We start from the raw sequence: 21208 nt of genomic DNA, 5'->3' as shown, positions 1-21208 counted from the left end.
TGAATACTTATAAAACTGAATACTTATAAATTTACTTTTACTTAATAAAAGTTATACATAATTTAAATCTAAAATAAATTCTAGAATTTTTTAAAGTTTTAAAATGACTAGTCACTTAGATTTTGTAGATCATTATATTACTGGGATAGATTTAAAAGCACATTTCACTAATCTAAAGAACTGTGAATTAAGGGCAAGCTTAGCCTTGCTGTTAATCTTACTTTGTTTTTACAGATTTATTTATTATTTATTTATTTTATTTATTTTTGGCTGCGTCAGGTTTTAGTTGCGGCACGCGGGATCTTTCATTGCAGTGCTCGGGCTCTTTGTTGTGGTGCACAGGCTTCTCTCTAGTTGTGGCTTACGGGTTTTCTTTCTCTAGTTGTTGCGCGCAGGCTCCAGGAAGCACGAGCTCAGCAGCTGTGGCGCAGGGGCTTAGTTGCCCTGCGGGTGTGGGATCTTAGTTCCCTGACCAGGGATCGAACCTGCGTGCCCTACACTGTAAGGCGGGTTTTCTACCACTGGACCACCAGGGCAGTCCCTGTTAATCTTATATTACATTACATTATATTACTAGATTTAGGGAGTCCTAGAAATCACCTATCATACATTGTTTTGAAAACTTGAGGGCAAGTTGTAACTTATTACACAAACAAAGCAAGCTTCCAAGTATGTGTATAAATCTCATGCTTCCAACAAATCCATACACCATTACCATCGGAAAGCGGCAAAGATACAATCCATACTCCTCAGCTGGGCATCTAACTATTTGAAGTTTTAAGGTCCAAAGTAGTGGCAGGGGACACATTAAGAAGGTCCCTGGGATCACTGAAGAGGATACAGAATACTGAAACTCACAATATTGAACCAAACATCAGGTATGCCCCATTATACTGTCAAATCACAAAAGCATTTAGAAAATCTAAAAATTACTTCCATTGTTAGTTCTGTGATACAGTCTAATACCAGACATCCCTTTTAGTTCTGTGATACAGTCTAATACCAGACATCCCTTTTATGAATGATCATTACATAAGCATTGACTCTATCAAGGAAGTCTAATTTTTTAAGGCTTTAGCCTAATTCCACCACTGATTTTAAAAACAGAGCTTAAATAGGTTTTTTTTTTTTTTTGCGGTATGTGGGCCTCTCACTGTTGTGGCCTCTCCCGTTGTGGAGCACAGGCTCCGGACGCGCAGGCTCAACGGCCATGGCTCACGGGCCCTGCCACTCTGCGGCATGTGGGATCTTCCCGGACCGGGGCACAAACCTGTGTCCCCTGCATCGGCAGGCGGACTCTCAGCCACTGCGCCACCAGGGAAGCCCTTAAATAGGTTTTAAAATATTAAATAAATCATAACAAACCACTCACCAAGTTTCACAGGACTAGGTAATTTCTTTTTCAGTAGGAAAAGGAATGGCTTGCAAACAGACACTTTTAGTCGAGAAGACGAACATTCATGTTGAGAAGTGACTTTTAGGCTCTTACATAAGAGGTCAATACGTCTATGTTCAGAGAAAGGTTCTGATAAAGAACTTGTCAAATAAAACATGCCATGAAGTGTACAGACAAGCTGACCAAGTATAGACGCAAATTCTTTCTTGACAATGTCAGAATCATCTTTGACTTTATCTCTATGGGGAAAAAAACAAAAAGTACTAAACCTTCTTGCTTAATTTTGTGGTCTAAATAGTCTTGTTTAATTTGACGCAAAAGTACTGGTAAAACAAAAGGTAGAAGGAAAAAATTTTTAATTCTAAAACTAAAAGCAATGTTTCCTCTATATACCCAGCAATAAACATAAATTTGCACATATGATATCTGTCCAATCAAGCTGTATATTCAAATTAAAATATTAATACATACATAAGAATCTTGGGAACTCTGTTATAAGAATTCTGCTGCTGTAATAAGATAAAAAATCCATTAATACAACTTGTCCGGATTACTTCATGGGAGCTCTGCAGGGCCCAGCTGTAAACTGCGGTTCTCCACTCAAGGTATATTCTTCTTGGAAAAAGAGTTAGAAGAAATATGCATCGTGACTCTGCCTGTGGTGCTGAAAAAATTAAGTCTATTAATCAAGATTTCTAAGTGTTAATTATATATATATATACACACACACACACACACACACATATATTTATTCTTTGTTGTAAAGTCAAATAACATTTAAAATACATATAGTATTTAATTAAAAGCTCCTTTTCCAAAAATAAAGCATGTGCACTGAAAAAGGTCTATGCCCAATTTTACTAGATAATCAAGGAAATCCAAATTGAAACACCCATCAGATAGCAAAAAAACATATGTTTGTTTAGGTAGTTATGTCTCTGACATTCTTTCTTTCTTTTTTTTTTTAGCCGCACTGCGTGGCTTGTGGGATTTTAGCTACCTGACCAGGGATCGAACCTGGGCCTTCTGCAGTGAGAGCACGGAGTCCTAACCACTGGACCACCAAGGAACTCCCTCTTTTTTTTTTTAAGATAAGAAAATTTTAAAATTTGACAATGCCAAGTGCTGGTGAGGATATGAAACAACAGGAACTCACATATTCTGCTAACAGAAATATAAACTGGAATGACATCTTTGGAGAACAATGTTGGCAGAATAGAGTTGAGGATGTACAAATCCTACAATTTACTCCTTTCTATATGTCTAACTCCTTTTTTTTAAATTATAAAAAAATTAATGTACCTTCTCTTGTAATTATTGAAAAAATAGAAATGATAAGTGTTAGAAGTCCTATATAGAGATGAATGAAAAGAAAACAAATCACACATATAGAATTTTGTGACCACTTACAGTAGCTATCTGAAATCCTCTGGCTTACTGTTAGAAGGCTGGTGGCAAATGTGGTCAACTTTAAAGAGCCATCATCAGAATGGGAACAAATCCACGGAAGCGAGAGCATTCCACATAAGTCTTCCAGGATATGATCTTCAAATGAAGTTTTTACTACAGAAATACACAATAGGTGATTAATTATACCTTTTCTTTAGTCATATTTACCTGTGTCTTCTTTCAATAAAAAAAAGACATTCTAAACATCTTTTACAAGTGGAATTACAGCAAACATTCAATAAACAGGGGTTCTTAACACAGAGATGATGTTCTGAGGTCTGTGAATTCAAAGGAATTAAATGTGACTTTATAAAAATATGCATTTACGGGGGCTTCCCTGGTGGCGCAGTGGTTGGGAGTCTGCCTGCCGATGCAGGGGACACGGGTTCGTGCCCCGGTCCGGGAGGATCCCACGTGCCGTGGAGCGGCTGGGCCCATGAGCCATGGCCATGGCTGCTGAGCCTGTGCGTCTGGAGCCTGTGCTCCACAACGGGAGAGGCCACAACAGTGAGAGGCCCACCTACCACAAATGGATACTCCCCCAAAAAAAAAAAAAAAAAAAAAAAAAAGCATTTATATGTTTTTTAGGAGAAGAATCATAGCATTCTTCAGATTCTCAAATCAAAAATTTTAAAGTTATAAATAGTTTCTACTGACTGAAAAAGAATAAATCAAAATGTTAGACAAATAAATTTAGAACTTACAAATTACTGATAAGCTTAATAGAACTAAAGTCAAGAAAAAACTTTTGGGTAGTCCCAACAATTGCATATTTAAGCCTGAGGCAAAAGAGAAAACCTATTCTATACTGGTTACCTTTTAAGGTTATTTTGATCTATTGGTTTTTTGTACTCACCTTGAATATACATCAAAGCATCATATATTTTTACCACTTTGTCAATAACTGTCTCCAGGTCAGGTTTCTGAACAGATTCTAACAAAGTCCTGCAGCTCTTAAGCACTTTTGTGTAAAAATCCAAAGACATCCAAGTTATCACTACTGAAGGTTTCTTCTTACATTTCTGTTGACAGTCCTTGAAATCACAGCAGCTGCAGTTAAAACATTTTTTAAGACATAGAATTAAAATGAATTTTGTTATAGTCAAAACTAGTATCGTAGTAAGCCAAAAGAAACTGAGTATGAGACTTCCCTGGTGGTGCAGTGGTTAAGAATCCGCCTGCCAATGCAGGGGACACGGGTTCAAGCCCTGGTCCGGGAAGATCCCATGGTGCAGAGCAACTAAGCCCGTGTGCCACAACTACTGAGCCTGTGCTCTAGAGCTCTCAAACCACAACTATTGAGCCCACATGCCACAACTACTGAAGGCCACGCGCCTAGAGCCTGTGCTCCGCAACAAGAAAAGCCACTGCAATGAGAAGCCTGCGCACTGCAAGGAAGAGTAGCCCCGGCTCGCTGCAACTAGAGAAAGCCTGCATGCAGCAGAAGACCCAACGCAGCCAAAAATAAACTAATTAAAAAAAATTGTGAGTATGAAACTAACCTATAACTTTAAACTAATTCAAAGTAAATGTACATATCAATGAATGTATCATTATTATTTTAAGTTTAATCCCTTTATGCCTAAATCACTCAGGATTTGGTAAAGCTAATCTATGATACCTAAATGTGACACCACCGGGTTTTAAAATAACAGAAGATATGCCTGTGTAAACAGTTTCTTAATTATACGAGAAAGGCAGACTTCAACCGAATTAGCTATTCCTTCAAGTTATCTCAAATTCCAAATTTAATGCAATCTGAATTAATATAGTTTCTTTAAAATCTCCTTCATAACTTTGTATTAGCTAGTTAAGAGTCAGAAAATACAGAATAAATGATTATGTAAAAAATTAACAAGGAGTGTTGGTCTATAATGTGGCAGTAAAAATAAGACTAAATCTTCAGAGGGGGTTCACACTTTGTTTCTTCTGATAATTAACCTATATTAAGAATGCTAAACTGAAAATATACCTCTAAGCAGTTTTAAATTCCTACTTTTATGATCAAAGGGCAAAGTTCTCTTGACGAAACGTTTGGCTAGAAGAGCACTGGCTTCTGACTTGTATAAAAATGTGTTCTACTTTTCTGCCCAGGAAAGTTAGTTTAGGCTTCAGACAAAAAAGAGCCTCAATTTCTCTGAGCCTCAATTTCTAGTGTGTAAAGTAGACATAATAGCATTTACTTCACAGAATTGTTGTAAAGATTAAATAAGATATGTACGGTACCTAACACAGTATCTAGCATTTAGCAGGTGCTCAAAAAAAAATTTCTATTTCACTGAAATGTTTGTGTTCTAAGGTCACAAAAATCAAGTGAATAAAGAGGTCTTCTAAAACAATAAATTCAAATTTATTACACAAAACCCACCCAGAAAATACAAGTTGTTTTACCAGTCCATGTTTTGATGAGAACAATGAACAGTACACAGAGCAGTCAGTTGTAGGATGACAGCGATTCCTTCTAAAGTCTCAATAACAGGATTCTTCAGGTTATTGAATTCAAGGAAAACCTGAAGGGACTCAGCCTTCTGTATCAGTGCACTCCATAATATGCTCTTTTTGTTCATATCCACATGTTTAATTCTGTAATTAATTATAAACAGAGTATAAAGATATTCATATTCATATGAACTTATATAATTTTGCTCACATATGAAAAATATTTAAAACAAAAGATAGCATGTAATGGCAACTACTGAATTTTTTTTTTTTTTGGCCACGGTGTGTGGCTTCTGGGATCTTTGTTCCCCAACCAGGGATTGAACCTGGGCCACGGCAGTGAAAGCGCCAAGTCCTAACCACTGGACTTCCAGGGACCCTACAACTATTGAAATTTAAAACAACTTTTATAGTTGGCTGAAGCATGGGAATTCTTTGGCTACATTACAAAAAAATAGTTTGTTAACATTTTTTAAATTGCTGATAGATGTAAAGTCTCAGAGATTTTTCATGTATTAAAAAGTTAAATTAGGCAAGTAAAGACTTAAAAAGTCTTTTAAGTAACCATATTTAGCCATGAAATCTCTTATACTAGAATAGACTACAAGCACTATTAAGATATTTTAAGCATTCCTTTGACTATCTATAGAAAGAACAAACATTCTTTGTGTATTTAAGTCAAAGCACTTATGTAAAGATGATTTTTAAGTGACTAAAGTTTTATTAAGTGGCTAAATACAAACTGAATGAAGGTCATACTCCTCTATCTGTTTTGGTTCTCTTTTGGAAGAGTTAAGAGATGAGCTGAGTCGACGCCTTTTGGGTGATAGTCCATCACTGTTACTGCTGAGGTTTTCCTGTTGAATTTGGCACTGAACCTCCTCAATAATTTCCATACTTTCCATTTTTAAGGCTGCATAAAGTGGGCCCAGCAAATACTGAGAAAGCAAAAATAATTTAAAAAACTAATTCTTAGAAAATAAGTTTATATTATTCATAGACAGCAAAAATGCATTAGGTATTAAGATGTCAAATAAGGTAAATTATTTTCAGAGTCTCATCAGACAAACAAAAACCTAAGTTAATCTATATTATTTCACAGTCTATACATCGACATATATATAGTTCTATATCTAGAACTATGGTCTATAGTCTTAGAAGGCCTAAGACAAATCCTTCTCTCTATAACCTGTTTTTCCCTAAACCAAAATGCCACAAAGAAAAATTCTACAAGGGAATTACTAACTTCTTTTATACTACAAATCTAGCAAGACTTACAGATAAAATAAACTAAAATATTTAATCAATTTATTGTATATCTATTTTATTGTAGTGTCTCCCACAGTCCAAATAGAAAAAAAAGGCATAATTTGGCATGACTAGTACTATATACCCATAGGTTTTCTAGAAGTGATTGATTATAACCTGTCAAAGAAAAATCTATGTGAGTGCTCAAAGTTTTTGCAATGAAGTTGATAACTGGCCCCTTTTTAATTAATAATGCAACAAACATGTTTACACTTCACAAACTCTACTTTAAAACTCCATTGGCAGTTCATTACCAATGTAGTGCACAAATGTTTCTAAAATCAAATTAAAAATCCATAATAGGATGCCAAAGTAGATTATAAAAATCATCCCATTCTGAATGTACATTATTAAAGATATTTTATTTTCTCATTATTAATCTTGCATATATGCATACACTTAAATTAAGAACAAATTACATGCATAACAAGTAACCTTAAAAATGACTTACTTCTGCATCTACCTGAACTCCAAGCACATCCACAAGAGCTCTACAAATATTTCTCACATGAACCTTCCTGATTTGTAAAGCAGATTCATACCCAGCTGGCACATATCTAAGGAAATACTGCAGTAAATGGCACAAAGCTGCTTTTAGCAAATCAGACTGAAGCTGCATAAGCACACCATCTTCAAACATGACACAGAGTTTTTCTAGCAGCATATTTAAATAGACAGGCTCAACATTTCTATAAGCTTCTGCTTCAAAGGGGAATAGTGTCTTTATCAGCTTTGATAATGGCTCTTCATAGAGCTTCAATTGGTCAGCATCCATTTCTACAAGGTGTTTTAATAATTCCAAAAATGAGCTGAAAAAAGTGCTGGCTGGTTGTGCTGGTAGTCCTCCAAGCTCAAAGAGTTCAGTTAAAAGGCTAATTGCTAAGGATTTAACTTTTGGACTACCATACTCTAGCAGAACACAAACTATCCGCCAAAGTAAGAGTTCTTGCCTTCTAAAAAACACAATTGCAATAATACGAATAAGAACTGTTAATAAAGTGACTTCGATAAACTCTAAATTTTGTGTGTTCATGAACTGCAAAGGAGCTGGTTGTAAATATCCTACATGTTCATCTAACTGACTTAAAAATCGGCTAACTACCACTGGCCATTCCACAAAGTGTCCCGTTGCATCTCTTTCATGGAGGTAAATCAAATCTTCAAAAAGATGTAATAATTCCTTCGTCAGTACTCCAAAAATGGCAGGACTCTTGCTTTTAAAAAGAAATAATAATGAGCAGATGACTTCACAGATTTTTCTGTGTAACATGTGACAGGATGGAGTTGCTGCAATCCGCAGAAGTCTTGTTATGATCCAGTTACTGAATTCTTTGAAATAAACAAACGAAAAAGATTTAAATAAATAAATACATCAGAGTGCCAATCAATTTGCTAAATGCTTGATGATTTATTTTTAAAGTGTAAACTTCACTAACAAAATAGTCTAAAACACTCCCTACACAATGGAAACATATTATAATAATTTAGAATACCAATTTTGGTGTCAGACAAGTTCCTAGCTCTCCACTTATCAGTCGTGTGAACTTTTCATTTCTCTAAACTTCTGTAACTTCATCTATGAAAGGGGAACAATGACACCTACTTTATATGCTACCCTGATCAAGTAAGAAAATATATTTGAAATTCTCAGCATAGTGCCTCAAGTTAAATAAAGGCTCAATAAATAGTAATTATCACTCCTTTAACAAATATTATTGAGCAGTGACTGTCTCAGATGCATAAGAACAAATCAGTCATAGTCCTGTCCTCCTGAATCCTATAATATAGTTTCTCGAACTTCTTAACTGCAACTAAGAGATATATTTTATATCACAACCCAGTATACATATGCATATTTTTAAAATTTAAATATGTGAAACAAAAGTTTCATGAAACAGTACTTATTACATGCAATGTACTATGATATTTTCTAGTCAATTATATTTCATCTTCAATACCCACTAAATGGGTTATAACCTGTTTTTTAAAAATCAGTATAGCAAAGAATATAGACAAACAGGTATTTATAATATAGTTTAAAAACTACTATGATAGAAGAAATATAGAACACTCCATACTAACAGCATAAAGAAAGAGCAACTAAGCCAGTCCTAGAGTAGGCAGTCAGTAATGGTCAGAAAAGACTTTTTAGAGGACATACTATCAAAGTTGAGTCTTAAATTCAAGCAAAACATTTTTTAAATACTCTATGCATTGTACAGAAAAAAAAAAAAGCTATGTGCTTTACACCCCTTTATGAGGAAGCCAATAAAGAGACAAAAGTAGTATTTTAGGCTTGAGGGCCATATGATCTCCATGTCCACTACGCAGTGTTGCCTTTGAAGTAGTTGCAGACAATAAGTAAATGAATGATCGTGGCTGTGTTCCAATAAAACTTTGTTCACAGAAACAGGCGGCCAGCCTGTGGGCCATGGTTTGCTAACGCCTGATCTAGAAGAAAGAGATTACCAAAAACAGAAAAAAGAAAACTTCTAAAGTTTTCAATGGCATATGAGCATATTCAATTACTTCTGCTCCATTCTGGGTACCTAGTTCATAATAAAAGAAAACAGTAAGGATGCATGAAATAAAACTAACCATTACCATTTTGCTCCCTCAGTTTATACCAAATTTGACAAAAATATGTGTAACAACGTGTACGTTATATTTCAGAAGAGCAGAAGAGGGTAGAATTCATAGAAGAAATTGAAAATGAATGCACAAACAGCAGGACTTACCAATACAACTGCCTTTGGCCTCATTTTGCCCATGGCTTCCATTCACATTTACAAACATAAGTGGGGAGGACTTCATGATATGCTGGATGAAATCAAGCAACATCACAGAGGTTGGCTGAGAGTCAGTCTTCTTGACAAGTTCTAGAGCAACTAAAACAATAAAAGATTCATTTTAAAGAGTCGTGACAAATTAAATGGCAGTCCTTTTAAGAAACTAGACTTTGGTGACAAGAATTATGTCCAACACAGTGCTCATGATAAACTGATGGGGCTAAAAACACACTACAATCCTATCTTTCTAATTTTAAATGTTTAATAATCACATGTATTCATCTGTTATATATCCATTCACCAAACATGTGCTATAGGCCTACAATACGCCTGGCACTGTGTGAAAACCTGAGGATTAAAAAAACCCTCACAATCAGGTGAGAGAGTCAAATAAGCTAGTCATTATATGTTAACTGCACTAATCTACAATAGAGGAAACAAGTGTCTGGGAAGATGCTTGAAGGAGTTGATTCCTAGATGATGAGGAGTTGGTCAAACAGGGTAAGGACAAGTGGTCTAAACAGATGGAGTACCATATGAAAACACATCCTGCAAGTATTCAGTAGTCATTTGTTATTTTTCAGGAACTTATAATTTTACTGATCGAAAAAGAAAGGCTAAATGACTATTGTTAAGTCATGAAATCTGTGTCAAATTTGGAATTAAATTTATAAACCATGAGCCAAATGCCACTCTGTATTATCCCTTCCACGCAATTTTAACAGACATGACACATATGACACCATCTTGCCAAGTTGGTAACATTTGTCTTTTAGATTGCCACAAACAGGAAATAGTTGATTCGACAACTCACAGAATCTTATTACCTCCCATAGACAAAGGTGCCAACCCTTATTTAAAGAGTTTTTTTAAACTGGCATTTGCTGTTTCTCAACCACTGACACAAGACCTAGCTAAAACAGAACTGGCCAAATATTTTTATCTATAATAATATATATCAAAGAAGAACTCATAGCAAGCAGCAGAAAATCTAGATAACAAAGAGGAAAACAGAATTACTTTAAAAGCCTAAATCACATTAGGCCTAAATCACATTATGTAACAAGTAATATTGTAAAGAACTTGCTTGAAAATAGTAACTAACATAAACACTAACTATATATCTAAAATTATATGGAGAAAAATGCTAGTATAATGTGTATACATGAAAAAGAAAACAATTTAATTTATAAAATTTATATCAGAAATAATTGTTTCTTACCAACATTTACATCTGTAAGTATTCGGTCAATGAACTGACAAAGAATTTGTCTTGGCTTCTGTACAACGGTATTATATTCCTCTGGACTGGAACTAAAATACAAATAAAATGTTTTTAGCCCTTAAAGGGACTCACAGTGTCATTTGTAAAAAATTCTCTAAAGTTGAACTTATCAAATGTGCTTAGTTTTAATGTTGACACTGATAGTATTCTTCTGCAAAGTATCCAATCTGCAAAGTCTAGACCTGCCCTGCGCAATATGGTAGGCCTTATCACATGCTAGTAAGAACCTGATATGTAGTTAGTCCAAACTGGGATATGCTACAAGTATAAAATACACATTGGATTTTGAATATTCATTACCAAAAATGTGTAATACCACATTAATAATTTTATATTATTACATGTTGAAATGATAATACCTGGATATACTGAGTTAAATAATATACATTGGGGTTTTTGTGAGGTTTTAAAGTTTTTCTTGTTCTTTTTTTACTGAAGTATAGTTGATTTACAATGTTGTGTTAGTTTCTCATGTACAGCAAAGTGATTCATATTCTTTGCCATTATGGTTTATTACAGGATATTGAATATAGTTCCATGTGCTATACAATAGGACCTTGTTGTTTATCCATTCTATATATAATAGTTTGCACCTACTATTCTCAAACTCCCAAACGAGTCCTCCCCTCCCCCACCTTTGGCAACCACAAGTCTGTTCTCTATATCTGACTCTGTTTCTGTTTCATAAATAAATTCATTTGTGTCATATTTTAGATTCCACATATAAATGATATAATATGGTAATAATATATATTGTTAAAATTAATTTCACTTACTTCCTTTTTGTAATGTAGCCACTAGAAAATTTCAATTACATATGTGGCTTGCTTTATATTTCTATTGAACAGATCTAGACCTTTAGAAAATCAAGAGAAAACAGTTTCTTCAACAAAGAAATTCCAAGGGAAAAAAGAGAGGAGAAACCCATAATGAACTTAAGGGCCATATCAACCAATTATAACATATGACCCTACATTGGATTCTGAATCAAAAATAAAAATAGCAAACTATATGACAATTGGGAATATCTGAACACAGACTAGATATCTGATGCTATTAAGAAATTATATTTTTAGGTGTGGTAACGGTATTGTGGTATGTCAAAAAAGTCTTTATCCTTTAGAGATAAATACTGGTATTTATTGATAAAATGATGCCTGGAATTTGCTGCAAAGTACTCTGAGGAGAGGAAGAGAGCCATGAATTGATCATTATTAGGTGAAATGGGAAATCAGTTATACCATTTTCTCTTTTTTTCTTTTCTTTTTTGCGGTACGAGGGCCTCTCACTGTTGTGGCCTCTCCCGTTGCGAAGCACAGGCTCCGGACGTGCAGGCCCAGCGGCCATGGCTCACGGGCCCAGCCGCTCCACGGCACGTGGGATCTTCCTGGACCGGGGCACGAACCCGTGTCCCCTGCATCGGCAGGCGGACTCTCAACCACTGCGCCACCAGGGAAGCCCCATTTTCTCTTTTATTGTAAGTCTGAAACTTTCCACAATAAAAATTCAATAAAATGTTAGGGGAAAATACACATATTGAGTCTTAAGAACAATCAAGAAAAAATAATATTAAAAGGAGATAGGGCCTCCCTGGTGGTGCAGCAGTTGAGAGTCCGCCTGCCTATGCAGGGGACGCAGGTTCGTGCTCCGGGCTGGGAGGATCCCACATGCCGTGGAGCGGCTGGGTCCGTGAGCCATGGCCGCTGAGCCTGCGCGTCCGGAGCCTGTGCTCCGCAACGGGAGAGGCCACAGCAGTGAGAGGCCCATGTACCGCAAAAAAAAAAAAAATTGTTAAAAGGAGATACAATAATTAAGCAGAGGAACAGTATCCTAGAATCCTGAATGAACTCAACTTGAGTTCCATGATTTGTGAAAATAACCAAGGGATAGAACATAATAATAGAAAGCCTGTGTTCCACTACCTAATGAGGAATCATACAGTTATTCGTGTAATCAACAAACATTTACTGAGTACCTATAATGCGCCACACAACACATCAGAAGCTACTGTTGGGAAGGTGAAAGACAGTTTAATGGAGGAGGCTGATAAATCAATCTAGCCCTCTATCCAGGCTGGATTATCAGGCCATTCACCCAAATAGTTAACACAGGTGGAAGCACACGTATGGGAAGAAAAAGAAATCAGTTTTAGAAATACTGAGTTTAAGGTCTCAAGGGAACAACTAAGTGGAATGTCCAAAAGATTTTTGGAATTACAGTTCTAGACCTCAAGTTCTAGCCTAGAGATATAGGTTAACTTATCGACATATAATAGTACATAACAAGCAAGGCTAAACACATTGTATTATTTCATATTTCACAAGAAATAAGATAGGGATATTAGACCCTAATTTGCATATGTGGAGACTGGTGCTTACAGAGATTATATAATCTACCACTATTAGAGCTAGTAGTAGTGGAAGCCTTGGATATGAATGCAAATGTAATAAGAAAGCCAAAGAGAGAACCCAAAGTTAAGGTTAGTGGAGGCACGAGGAGAAAAGAAAAGGGCCAGAGAAACAGAAAGAAAAACAATAAGAGATGTGTTCTAGAATCCAAGGAGGTTAGAATTTTAAGGAGGGAGCTGTCAACACAATCAAATAAAATTAGTTTGTTAAAATGTCCTTTGGATATATTTTTTTATTATGGTAAAATACACTTAACATAAAATTTACCATTTTAACCATTTTTAAGTGTACAGTTCTGTGGCATTAAGTACATTCACATTACCCTACACCATCACCACCATCCCTCTCCAGAACTTTTTCGTCTTCCCAAAGTGAAACTGTACTCATTAAACAATACCTCCCCATTCCCCCCGCCGACAATTCTGTCTCTATGAATTTGACTACTTACATCTACACGTTGAATCCTATATTTGTCCTCTCGTGACTGACTTATTTCACTTAGCATATATCTTCACAGTTCATCCATGTTGTAACGTGTCAGGATTTCCTTCCTCTTTAAGGCTAGATAATATTCTACTGTGTTTATACCACATTTTATTTATCTATCCATGTTTCCATAGACGCTTGGATTGCTTCCACCTTTTGGCTACTGTACCTAATGCCTTGATGAACATGGGTGTACAAGTATCTGTTTCAGTCCCTTTCAATTATTTTGGGTATATACCTAGAAGTGGAAATGCAAGATCATATGGTACTTCCATGTTTAGTTTTTTGAGAAACTGCCATACTGCTTCCACGGTAGCTGCACCATTTTACATTGCTACCAGCAACTTACAAAGTTCCAATATTTCCTTATCCTCACCAACACTTGTTAGTTTTGTTGTTGTTGTTGTTTTAAAATAGCAGCCATCCTCATGGGTCTGCAACGGTATCTCATTGTACTTTTGATTCACAATCCCCTAATAATTAGGGATGTTGAACATTTTTTCATGTGCTTTTTGCCCATTTGTCTTTCTTCTTTGGAGGAAGTCTATTTAAGCCCTTTCCTCATTTTTGAGAGTCTCATACTCTACTGACCCTTTCCTCATTTTTAAATCAGGTTGCTTTTTGTTGTTGATACTGAGCTGTAGTTCTTAATATTTTGGGGATATTAACTCCTTATCAGATATATGACTTGCAAACATTTACTTTCATTCCATAGGTTGTCTTTTCACTCTGTTGATACTGTCCTTTGCTGCACAAAAGTTTTAAATTTTGATAATTTTTAATTTGATCTATTTTTTCATATGCTGTCATGCTTTTGGTGTCATAGCCACGAAGTTACTGCCGAATCCAATGTTAGGAAGCTTTTCCCCTAAGAGTTCTCTTCTAAGAGTTTTATAGTTTTACATTTAGGTCTTTGATTCACTTTGAGTTAATTTTTTTATGTCCTTTGGATTTTAAAGTTTTAGTGTAGAGGTAAAGGCAGAAGCCAGATTGCAAAGGGTAAAAAACAGATGAAATATGAATATTGAGAATAGCATGCTCTCTCTAAAGCTTGACCATGGAATGAAGAGAAGAATTGGGAGTTAGTGGTAACTAAAGGAATATATGAGGTCAAGAGGGTTTTGTTTTGTTTCCCTTAAGATGGAAAGACTTGAACAATTGATTCTTGAAATTTGGCTTTCCTTCCTGGGACCATGTATAAGTAAAGAGATAATCCTTGGACAGGATGATTATCATTAATCCTAATGACAATCATTAATATATATTTATTAATACAGGAGGAAAGGATGAGTACAGACATTAATAATACAATAAATTCAAAACACAAATAAAACCAGATGCCCTGCTTCAAGAAAGGCACTGGGGAGAGGGTAAGAAAGCACACAAATAATTTTAATCAAGTGTCATATACACCCAAAGCAGGAAATAACTAGCTCTGCATAGAGGATTCATGGAAAGTTGTGTATAAATGATTAGCTCACTCCATCACTTCTACTGACAAAACAGCTGAGGATATAGTAGGTAAGCTGGTTATTTACAAAAAAATAATGTATTTCATATAAATAACAACTTATAACATCCACATAGTACTATAAATGTACGTATGTTTTCCCACTTAAACAATGCTAAAAGAAAAAATGAGAAGGTTAATTATTTTCTTGATTATTCAATCACAAAGTCCAATCCTAATTGATTACGTACAGGAGCCAAGGCATCTACAGCTAATAACTGCCATGATGGAAATGGTCCTGGTACACAGTAAACACTCCAAAAAATTTTGCTGAATGAATGAACGGTTCATAAGAAACTTTCTGCATTTTGTGTCTCCTTCATCCTTAATGTATAAACTTTTTCGGACCTGTGGAATATCTATCTACCTGTTCTCTGCTACTAGACCATAGGCTCCTAGAGGTGAAGACTATGTTTTATTTCTCTATGAATTCCTGCAGCACCACTAGACCATAAGCTCCTGCAGGAGAGAAAATGTGTTTCACTTCCCTTTGCATCCCCTATACCCCACCTAGAACTGTGTCTTGCTCGATAGAAAACAACTAAGTTACTGAAGTTAATAAATATTTGCAAGTAATATAAACTCTAGGTGTACAGAATCAAAGAACAAGTAGTTGTATTTATACGTGAAAGAGAAAAAATTTTGTGTTTCTTATCTTATTTAAACTAGCACTGACCAATAGAAATACAATGCAAGCCACATGTGTAGTTTTAAATTTTCTAGTAGTCACATTAAGAATGTAAAAAGAAACAGGCAATTTTAATCCCAATAATATATCCGAAATATTATCTGAACATGTAATAATATAAAAATTATTAATGACATTGTTTACATTCCTTTTGGAGGGGGGTGGTAATTAAGTCTTTGAAACCTAGTATCTTACATTTAGAGCACATCTCAGTTTAGATTAGCCACATGTGAAACGCTCAGTGGCAACATTTGGCTGGTGTCCATAGTAGGTTATAGGACATCACAGATTTAAATATAACAAAAAAAATTTTAAGTCTGAAATTACAAGATAACATGAATTGTTTTAGACACAGTCAGGAGATTTTGTCATAAACCAAGTGTAATTTGACAAGTGTCATTTAAAAATGTTAATGAGGAGGTTTGTGGTGGAGAGGAACCAGGATTGTGGCTGGTGGTCAGAGTTTCCTATTAAGTAACTCTGTAAAAAAGGTTATGCATTCATGTGTCATTTGCATAATTTTTAAAAATCAGTTTTTTTATAAAGGTGAAGTGATTGTCATTTATTAGATGTACTATCAGAATAAAGAAATTCATGGAAGAGTAAGGATTTCTTATTTTGCAACCTCTACCTTGGAACTGAGCTAAGAGGGTATACTTTTTCAAAAGTATACAGTAATATTTGGGTGGTAATTTATCACATAAAGTTTGGATACATTTAACAAACACTTGAAAACCTCCCGTGGGGCAAGTATCAAACGTCAGGAAAACCAAGGTACCATATATCTGCCGTAAAAGACTTAGTAGTTTAAAGGACAAAAAATTAAGCAGGCAATTTTAACACAGCATGGTTAAGTGTTAATAGAGCCAAGATAGAATGTAAGAGGGACACTCAGCCCTGAGCAGGACCTATCAGTCAAGGCTCCCTGGAGGAGGTGACATAAAGATGAGTCCCTAGGGGGCTAGGCAGGTAAAATAAGGGAAGGAAGGTGAGTATTCCAGCAGAGGAAACATGTGCAAAGGGTCAGGAACAAGAACATAAGCTGCTCTAGAAACTATCAGAGGTTCTACATGGCCAAAGAACAGGGAGGTATTATCTGGAAATGAAGCTGAAGAGGGAAGATAAGGTCAAAGCGCAAAGGACTAACGAGTCTGAATTTCGTACTGAAGGCAATGGGACACTGAAGGGTTCTAAGCAGGTGAGTGAAGGTTAAACATGTTTCTAAAACATGAATTCAATTATGTTATTTCTCTGTTTAAAACACCCCAATGGCTTCCCACTGAACTTAAAATGAAATCTAATTCCTAATTCTGCCCTATAAAGTGCTAAAGGATCTGGCCTCTGCCTACTCCTCCATCCTTAATTAATACTACTCCCATCTTTGCTCCCTATGTTCCAGGCTTCTTCCTCCTCTTTAAAAAGTAGCCTCATTCCCACCTAGAGATCTTCGTATTTTCTATTCCATCTCAGACACTTCTCCTCCCAGTTTCACATGACTGGCTTCTTCTCACCATCCAAACCTCCTCTAGTGGCTAATGTTGCTGCTCCCCAGCCCCTCATCTCCCTCTCATTTCCCATTTAACATTTTAATGGCAACTATCACTGTTGGAAAAGATCTTGTGATTACAAAGTAATTTTAAACAGGAAGGTCAGAGAAGGTTCTTGGAAATGACATCTGAATGGAATTAGCCAGTGTTCAGATAGAAGAAACGAGTGCAAAGGAATGAAGGCAGGAATGATTTTGGTGTATTAAAAAAAATAAAGTGAATGTCATTGGAGTAGAGTGAGCAAGGGAGGGACGAGGTAGGCAGGATGAGCAAGGCCATGAGGTCAGAGGTAGGCAGAGGCCAGATTACGGCAGACCTTAGAGGCCCTGGGAAGGAATTTGGATTTTATTCTAAGTATGTTGGAAAACCAAAGGAAGATTTTGAGCAGGGGAGTAATGTTATATAATCTACAGTATGATTTATAGTTGTAAAAATCACTTTCGTTGCTGAATGGGAAATCCACTGTAAGTGGGTAAAAGTGGAAATGGAGAGATCAGCTGAGAGGTTACTGTAATAGTCCAGATAAGAAATTTTGGTGATAGCAGTGGAGATGGTGAAAGGTGGGGTTTTTTTTTGCGGTACGCGGGCCTCTCACTGTTGTGGCCTCTCCCGTTGCGGAGCAGAGGCTCCAGACGCGCAGGCTCAGCGGCCATGGCTCACGGGCCCAGCCGCTCCGCGGCATATGGGATCCTCCCGGACCGGGGCACGAAACCGTGTCCCCTGCATGGGCAGGCAGACTCTCAACCACTGCGCCACCAGGGAAGCCCGAAAAGTGTTTTTAAAGGTACAGTTGACAGGACTTGCTGATGGATTATTAAGGGGTAAGGGAAAAAATATCAAGGATAATTCTTAGGCTTTTGGTTCCTACATTTACAATAAGCTGGGGAAGGAACAGGTTTAAGGACAATAAATCAGCAGTTCTGCTTTGGATATGTTAATTTTCATTTCTGAGTATAGATGTTGAGTAAGCAACCTAATATATATCTCTGGGCTAGAGTGATAAATTTGGGAGTTATCTGCATATAGAGGGTATTTTAAGTTATGGGACTAGACAAAGTTACTGAGGAAGAGAGTGAAGATTGAAAGAGGACTAATGATATAGACCGAAAGCATATACGGAGTCAAGAATGATTCCTAGATTTCCAGTCTGGAAAAATAAGTGAACACGGTATCATTTACTGAGATATCCCTACCTCAGTGAATAAGAGGAATTTTAAAAAAAAGAAGGAAAAAGAAAAACCGCTTGGGAAGGTTGGGATATGCAGAGAATTTAAATTGGATATATTGAGTCTTAACTGCATATAGGACACCCAGGGAACAAATGGGTTATACTAACATAGTCTGCCAGTATAGAGTTGCATACATGGTTCTATATGAAAGAAACATGGCTTGGAGACACGGATTTGGAGTCATCAAATAGCAGGTGGTAGTTGAAGGCAGGAAGAGTGGATGAGATCAACCAGAGAGACTAGGCAGAGAAAAGAGTGCTAACAGAAAAAAACACTGAAGCAAAATTTATCCCTGAGAGACAGAGGAAGAAGAGCCCACACATTAAAACAGTAACATCTTACTTTTTTCAGAAATCTAATTGCCATGGTCAATGAAGAAAAAAAAAAAAAACTGAGGAAAAAAGGTCTTGATGGCTTGAATCTGAAACCCAGCTCTAATACTAACTGCTATCTCTCTGACTTTGGTACTTCAATTTCTGTGACTCTGATTCTTAATAAACGGTGATAATATTTGCTCCATTCTATATCATGGAGATACTGTGAGACTGAATAAGTCTGAATGAAGCAGTTGCAATGAAAAAGTCATGACAATTAAAAACTATTATCAGACAATTCACTACGGGTCAGTTTTTCTAGTCCATCTCTTAGAATGGCTACAAATGAGTGAAAGGTAACTATAAGCTCTGTTGATGAAAGCGACTAAAAATAAATCCAAGATCCTATTATTTTTACTAACAAGTATCACAGAGGAAGAAAGAAAAGGGAAGAGAAGTACTAATCAGCAAACTCTATATTAAAGCAAGGTGGGAAAAGTACACTGAGCTTCACATCGAGCCTGAAAGATGAAATCTGTACATCAACTTTCTATATGAACACTTGCCTTCATCTTCCTTTAGAAAGGTAGATGTTACTTTACAAAATGTTAACACAAGTATGCTTGCAACATTCATACAAAGTGGAAAAAAAATCATACACACAACAATATGATGATTCAGTTAAGACAAGTATGGTCCCTTCATTTATATCCTCTTATGTATGTAATCGAGGAAGACTAAATGTCAGTGTCTCTGTAAGGTCAACAAGTGGAGATGGACACAGCTGCATTGCAAAAAGAAAGGGAATTAAATATCCCATGGTCTTAACGTCAGTTCTGGCTGCGTGCTAAGTTTCCAACCAGTTTAAGAAATCGGAAAGCAACTATTCCAATTGATAGTTCAACTGCAGCAGTGGTACAAGCTCACTTATTTTCTGTTCACAGTGGGTTACAAATATTTTTTTTTTAAAAAGCAAACAAACAAAAACCCTGCCTTCTCGTCTTTAGGTCAGGTTTAGGAAAGGCTGTGTGTGTCCTGAATGGGGGCAGCAGCCATCAACATCTACCTACTCTCTTCGGGCAGAATACTGGTTTAACGATTTTACTCTTGGGTTTACAGAAAGGAAAAAAAAAAAAAAAGAGCCTTTGCAAATGGAACATTATCTTCAAATGTTGGCAATACTCTGTGCACATTTATATTCTGTGGACTTTGTGGCCGATCCCTGGGATTTCTGACTAAAATAACGGATTGAGGACTGGATGATCGATACGAAAGGGGTCCCATCTCCAGAATGGCATATGGTTTCACTTAGAAACGATCTTTTCCTAGCAACTGGCCTTCCCTGACAGAAATCAGAACTAGTGATTTCTCTTCCGAGGGTAGTTTTGGGTCAAAACGTAAAGGTAAAAATCAATTCCTCCACCAGCGATCATAAAGCACAGAAACTGGGGAAAGTCCATGCGTCAAGTACTCCATGTAAGGGAAGAGGCTTTCGAGAAGCAAATGAGTGTAGGAAAGTGACCAGAAAGTGTTCGGGAAGGACCTTTCCCTCCCGCTGCGGAGGCAATCCCCCTGGGGTTTGGTGGGGGGGAGGGGGACGAGCTCCCCGGCGCCGCTGAGGTAAAGTGGGGCCAGCCGACTATCCCTCCCCTCGGATCCGCATCCCGCAGGTCTGCGGCGACGCCCCGCGTCCTTTCAACGGCCTCTCTGAGGTAGAAGCGCTCAAGTCAGCGGCGGAGCATCTCCACAAGGGCCGCGGCCTGGGTTGAGGGGATCGGAGCCGGGACGCCCGCGGCTGGGAAGGGAGAGCACGTGAGACGCCGGCCCGGCCCTACCTGCCTAGCTCCCGCAGGGCCGGGATCATAGACGCCAGCTCCAGGCCATGCTCGCCCATGGTGAGGACGCGAGGCACTCTTCAACCACGCCGAGGCGGGCTCCCGGCGTCTCCACAGCTCTCTGCGGTGAAAAAGCGCGGCGCCCGACGGGGGCTCGCAGGGCCCAAAACTCCTCCCGGAAGCCGCGACCGATCCGCTCTCCAGGCCAGAGTTCTTTTCCGCGTAGGACTCGAGGGGGCGGGGAAAGGGGCGGGGAAAGGGGCGGGGTGCGCTCCGGTCAAATTTCCAGCGTTGGGGGCGCTCTGAGCCAGGAACGCTCGGCAGGCGAGATTCGCGAGTTTTGTTTTTTTGCTGTCCTGCTGTGTCACTCACTCCCAGCCTGAGCGGCTCAGATAAGCCAGACCCCTGGATCTGGGGAGGAAAGGGGCGTGGTGGGCACCAGCGCAGAACGCCTCGCATCATAAATGTGAAGGCTGAGACAATTCAGCAACTAAAGGCCCAGGATTAGACCGCAGGTCTCCCCGC

At 37.5% G+C, this 21208-nt stretch overlaps 1 protein-coding gene and 1 non-coding gene across 2 annotated transcripts in view; both read right to left on the bottom strand.

Moving 5' to 3' along the window:
• Positions 1–20511, bottom strand: part of ATR (ATR checkpoint kinase) — a 102853-nt gene extending 82342 nt beyond the window's left edge. Inside the window, exons 1-10 of the mRNA XM_007446982.1 lie at positions 20489–20511; positions 10604–10695; positions 9331–9480; positions 7044–7921; positions 6044–6222; positions 5237–5428; positions 3702–3895; positions 2807–2959; positions 1868–2060; positions 1373–1635 (exon numbers count right to left, since the gene is read on the bottom strand). Of these exons, the coding sequence (XP_007447044.1) occupies positions 1373–1635; positions 1868–2060; positions 2807–2959; positions 3702–3895; positions 5237–5428; positions 6044–6222; positions 7044–7921; positions 9331–9480; positions 10604–10695; positions 20489–20511 (2317 nt within the window). The remainder of the gene's footprint in view (positions 1–1372; positions 1636–1867; positions 2061–2806; positions 2960–3701; positions 3896–5236; positions 5429–6043; positions 6223–7043; positions 7922–9330; positions 9481–10603; positions 10696–20488) is intronic.
• Positions 5590–5661, bottom strand: TRNAE-UUC (transfer RNA glutamic acid (anticodon UUC)). The gene has a single exon. It is a non-coding gene; the product is annotated as a tRNA-Glu (tRNA).
• Positions 20512–21208: the final 697 nt, after the last annotated feature.

The sequence above is a fragment of the Lipotes vexillifer genome, unplaced genomic scaffold, assembly GCF_000442215.2.
Source record: "Lipotes vexillifer unplaced genomic scaffold, Lipotes_vexillifer_v1.1 scaffold40, whole genome shotgun sequence".
Classification (NCBI taxonomy): Eukaryota; Metazoa; Chordata; class Mammalia; order Artiodactyla; family Lipotidae; genus Lipotes; species Lipotes vexillifer.
The sequence above is the reverse complement of the archived record's forward strand: the minus strand, read 5'-3'. Positions and strand labels throughout refer to the sequence as shown.